A 4,770-nucleotide genomic window follows, 5' to 3' on the forward strand; every position below is an offset into this window, starting at 1 on the left:
GGGGGGGGGGCAAACCGTAAACTTGCCCGGGCGTAATGGCGAATCTGTAATGCGACTTAAATATGGGGTCAGTCGGTGAGCCGCGCTGGCGGCCGCTGGGGCCTGGGTGGCGTGGGAGAGCCCCTCTCCCTCTCAGCGGCAGCAGCAGTCAGCGGCCATGGGCGGTCATGGGCATGCATACAGCCGATCATGCGAATGATTCGGAAGCTTATGCGGATTATGTGGCTCGCAAATAATGTAGCCGCTTGCTGCGGAATGGAAATGTGTGAACACAAAGTAACACACTTCACAGGTGTGGCGCGTATCTCGCCGAAGGACACACCCTGTATGTCGGGCAGATATAGCTTATCAGTCGGTGTGCACGCCCCACCCTGCGCGCCCCGGGGCCGGACACGGCGTCGCGGCGGCCGCTGCGGGCCCGGCTGGGACCAGGTCATTTCTTATCAGACGCCCTTATCGGTAATCCCCAATTTCGAAAGGCTATTTCTGCCCCCTCCCCCTCTCCCCCCACTTATGTGGGACCGATTATGATCTTGGATTTTGTATATGCAAATGATAACATTTACACTATATTTATGAACTCATCTCTGTGCAGGAAAGGTTTTTTCGACGCTGTCAACCCATTTGATGTGCATGCACGTGGTTGTGGTTAAGATAAGGCGAGGAAGAATTAGACATTTCACGTACTTAAGTCTTTATACATTATTCTTTGGAGTTTTTATTTGATGGGTTTTATTCAGGGCTCTCCGCCACGCAACTGGCTGTTTCCCCCTCACACTCTTGCAACGTTTTTGTCGCGAGAGCTCGTCGATAATACCTTGTTAGCATTTGTTTATAAATACATATATTAACTAGACCATAGAAGTAATATTTATCTTCCTGCCCCATATTTGAGGCGTCTCTGCTGACTCTGAAGTCGTCTGTTTCTCATGCGCTTGTGTTATTGTGTTGCAGGTGCGCGTAGAGCGGCCGCGGCCCCCGAGGCCCGCGCGGTCCCATGCTGGCGGTGCCGCCCCCGGCCGCGCCGCCCCCGGGCTCGCGGCTCAGCCAGCCCGCCGCCGATGAGCTCCGCGGCAGCAGCGGCGCGAGCAGCCCGGCGAGCCCAGATAGCAGCCCCACCTCTGGCACCTTCAACGACGGGCCCAGGCCGGGCGATAAGGAGAACCCGTTCCGCGATCAAAGTCTCAGCAACGGCTCGCGCCCAGCAGCAGCAGTAGCGAGCAGCGTGTCCTCCCGACTCGCCAAGAGCCAGAGCGTCATCGAGAACCTGCAGCGCAGCCTCGTCACCAAGCTCAGCCCGGCCACCATCCAGTCGCTCAAGAGCAAGTACGCCGCCACGCCCGCGCCCCTCGCCAGGCCCGAGCAGACAGACCCGGACCTCGACGCGCCCTCCCCGACCTCGCCGCTTTTACCGGTGAAAAGCAGCCCCGAGGTTGGCGACAAGCCGCGCGCCAACGGGAACCGCAAGGCAACAGCTGCCGTCTTCGACGTCACCAACGTCGAGAACCAGAGCAGCGTCAAGCTCGCGTTCCTCAGCGGAGAGGCCGTCAAGCAGCCGGCGCCCCGCCCCGCCAAGAAAGCTGTCGAGAGGAAGCCACTGCACATTCCCTGGGCCCGCAAGGTCGTTGCCAAACAGGCTGACAAGCAGTCCCCCAAGCCGCCGGTGCCCGCCAAGAAAGAGGCTCTCCGTGACAGCAACAGGCAGCCCATCGCCGTCAAGAAGTCCCCCGCCAAGCCCACCAGGTCCACGCCTCAGGACGGCCTGTCTGAGCTTCTGAAGACGCTAGTCATCGATAACAGCTCGTCATCCGAGAGGTCGACCGAAAAGTCTCGCGGCGGAGACGTCGTCATCGAAACTCGAACGAGCGCCAACCCAGCCGACAACACGGCGTCACCAGCGCGACCGTCCAAGCCGCAGCCCGCGCCCAGGACGACCAGCCTGCCTCCAGCTTCCTCTGGAAGGACATCGCGGGAGTCGATAGTCTCTCCACGGGCCTCGCCGTCACCGAGGCCGCACAGCCTAAGCCCCCTGCCCAGACCGTCGCCGGCCACATCTCCGGGCAGGACGCCCCCGGAGCGGTCGCAGCTCCTGGAGCACAGGCTCAACGAGATCAGGAAGGACCTCTGGCACGAGGGCCAGGACTCGCCTCGCCGGCGCCATGACTCGCTGCCCCCGGCGGACAGCGAGTCGCTCGCCGCCCCGCCTCGGTCCGTGCAGGAGGCCACGCTAGAGCACTACGCGCGCGCCATCCAGAAGCACCTCGACGGCCGAGGGGCAGCGCCCGCCGCGCCGCGCCTCAGCGAGCTCTGCGTCGACACATCTAGCTCGACGCACTCGTCCACGTCGACGCTCGTGTCCACGCCGTCGCAGTCCCCCGGCTGGGACTCGCTACCGCCCACCCCGCGCGGCAGGCGCTCCACTGACGGCGGTGGGCAGGAGTCTTCCTCGCACAAGAAAAGGCTGCGCGAGGAGTTGCTGGGCTTCTACTACAGGAGCCTGGATCGCGAGAGTCGCGGGAGCAGGTCCGGCCGCATGTCCGCGCCGCCGCTGCCCTACGTGATCCCCACGGACCAGGCCACCTACACGGCGGACCGCACCCTGCGCCAGGAGTTCATCGTGGTCCCCGGCGAGGCGACGTACCAGAACGTCCACTCGCTGCGCCGGCCGCCCGGGTCGCCGCTGCTCGCGTCTGGCGAGGACAGCGACAGCACCCTTGCCTCCCAGGACCAGCCGCGACCCCGCAGCAACATGAACTTCTTCGTGCGCGGCGGGCCGCAGCGCAACACCATCGGGGCCTACCCGGCGCGCAAGACGCCACCCAAGGATGAGGTGGACCTGCGGCGGGAGTTTGGCGGCGACGTCGAGCTCCGCCACCCCCAAAAGCTGGTCATCACCAACAACAAGAAGCGACACAACAGCGAGTCGGAGGCCGCACCACGAGCCGTCAACGGCAAGCCGAACAAGGGTGGCAAACCGTACGAGGCGTGGGGCAGTGGCAAGGAAAGCAAGAAGGCAAGCAAGTCAAACGGCACCGCCAACGGCAAGAAGTCTCTCTTCCCCATCTTCCGGAAGGGCAGCCTGCACCCCAGTCCACCGACCACGCCAGGTACGCCGCCGCCCGTGCTGCCCAAGAGGGTCAGCTTCTCGTCGGCGACCTCCCCGATGTACGCCACCAGCACGCCCAACGGCCACGGCGCGGCACGCCCCAATGGCGACGGCTGGCCCACCAGGAATGGGCCAGCTGCGACTCCACCGACGAGGACCTCGCGGCTGGACAGCAGCGACTCTGTGTTCCTGCCGAATAATTACTACGCGACTCAGGAGCAGATCTACGCAAACCAGTACGCCGTGGCCCCGGGGGAGGGCACGTATGTCAACTACACCATGCCGACCCCGCCGGAGATGCAGCCCGGCGCCCTCAACGGCGGGACCAACGGCGGGGGCCTTGCAGTCAACGGCTACTCCCCGGGGAGCGCGCACTCCCCCGTGTACGGCAATTCGCCCAGGAACCTGTACGGCAGCACAAAGCAGACGCACACCTCCCCTTCCTCGCTGTACGGCAACGCCCGGCAGCCCTCTGGCACGCCCTCCGCCGGGGTGTACGGCACAGTGCAGCAACAGCAACAGCAGCTACAGCTGCAGCAGGCACAGCAACAGCAGCAGCAGCAACAGCAGCAACAGCAGCAACAGCAGCAACAGCAGCAACAGCAGCAACATCAGTCGCCCTCCGGAGTCTACGGAACGACCGTAAAGTCACCGGTCGGAATCTACGGACCCACGTCGGGTCTCTACGGCTCAGCGCCCTCAGCTACATACGGCAGCACCAAGCTGCCCCCCTCGGGGGCGTACGGGTCGACCCAGTCGTCCCCGGTGTACGGGACGAGGCAGCAGCCCTCGCCCGGCCCGCCGCGAGCCACCACGCCACAAGGGTCGGCGGCCGAGCTGACCAGCCCCTACGGTGCCAGGACCCCCAGCGGCGTAGCCTACAGCCCGTCGCAGCCGCCGTACAGCCTCGCGCCGCCACAGACCGGGTCTTCCCCAGGCAGCGTCTCCGTCGGCTCGGCGCCGTCGCCCGCGGGTTCGTCTTTCAACGCGTCCGCGAACACGTCCCTGAACGCGTCGAGTGCGTCGGTTTCGCCGTACGGACCGTACGGGCACCAGGGCCGCTTGTACGGGCGGACGGGGCTGCCGCCGCGCGCCCAGAGCGCCACCCCCACCATGATGATGGCCCCGGACAGGCCGCTGCCGCCCATCCCCGCCGGCAGGGCGTCGCTGGGGGGCCCGGGCCCGGGCCCCAGCCCCGGCTCCGTCGCCCCCAAGCTGAGCCAGCTCACCCTCTCCGAGAGCGAGTCCGGCAGCGAGGCGGGAGAGGTGCAGCGCATCCTGCAGCAGGCCAACGACAAGAAGAAAATAACCTTCATCAAGTTCTCAGGTAAGCTCGCCCGCTGCAGAGTACGTAACCTGTCCTGGGAACACCACGTCTGTTTGTTTTGGGGCACTCCCTTGTGGGTCTCACCCACCACTCGATGGTAAAAGTTGCGCGCAAGGTTTTTACATGATCAAAATGCAATATTCCAGTTAGGGGTCGTGCCACTAGTACGTGACTCTCATGGGCGGGGACAAATATTTTGGGGTCCCCAAAGGATCAGGATGGTTATTGGAGTCGAAAGACACCATATTTGTACCCTGGGGTAAAAATATCATGGGATCTCCTTGCACTCCAATGATCATTCTGATCTCTTTGGGACCCCAAAATATTTGTACCCCCC

General features: G+C 63.9%; 1 protein-coding gene across 1 annotated transcript; it reads left to right on the plus strand.

The window, feature by feature from the left end:
• The first annotated feature begins 933 nt into the window (after positions 1-933).
• LOC127752247 (uncharacterized) lies at positions 934-4,563 on the plus strand. Its single transcript, XM_052277044.1, has one exon. The coding sequence runs from the start codon at positions 998-1,000 to the stop codon at positions 4,532-4,534; it is 3,537 nt and encodes a 1,178-aa protein (XP_052133004.1). The 5' UTR covers positions 934-997; the 3' UTR covers positions 4,535-4,563.
• Positions 4,564-4,770: the final 207 nt, after the last annotated feature.

Source organism: Frankliniella occidentalis, unplaced genomic scaffold (assembly GCF_000697945.3).
Source record: "Frankliniella occidentalis isolate FOCC.00 unplaced genomic scaffold, Focc_3.1 Scaffold5539, whole genome shotgun sequence".
NCBI classification, from domain to species: domain Eukaryota; kingdom Metazoa; phylum Arthropoda; class Insecta; order Thysanoptera; family Thripidae; genus Frankliniella; species Frankliniella occidentalis.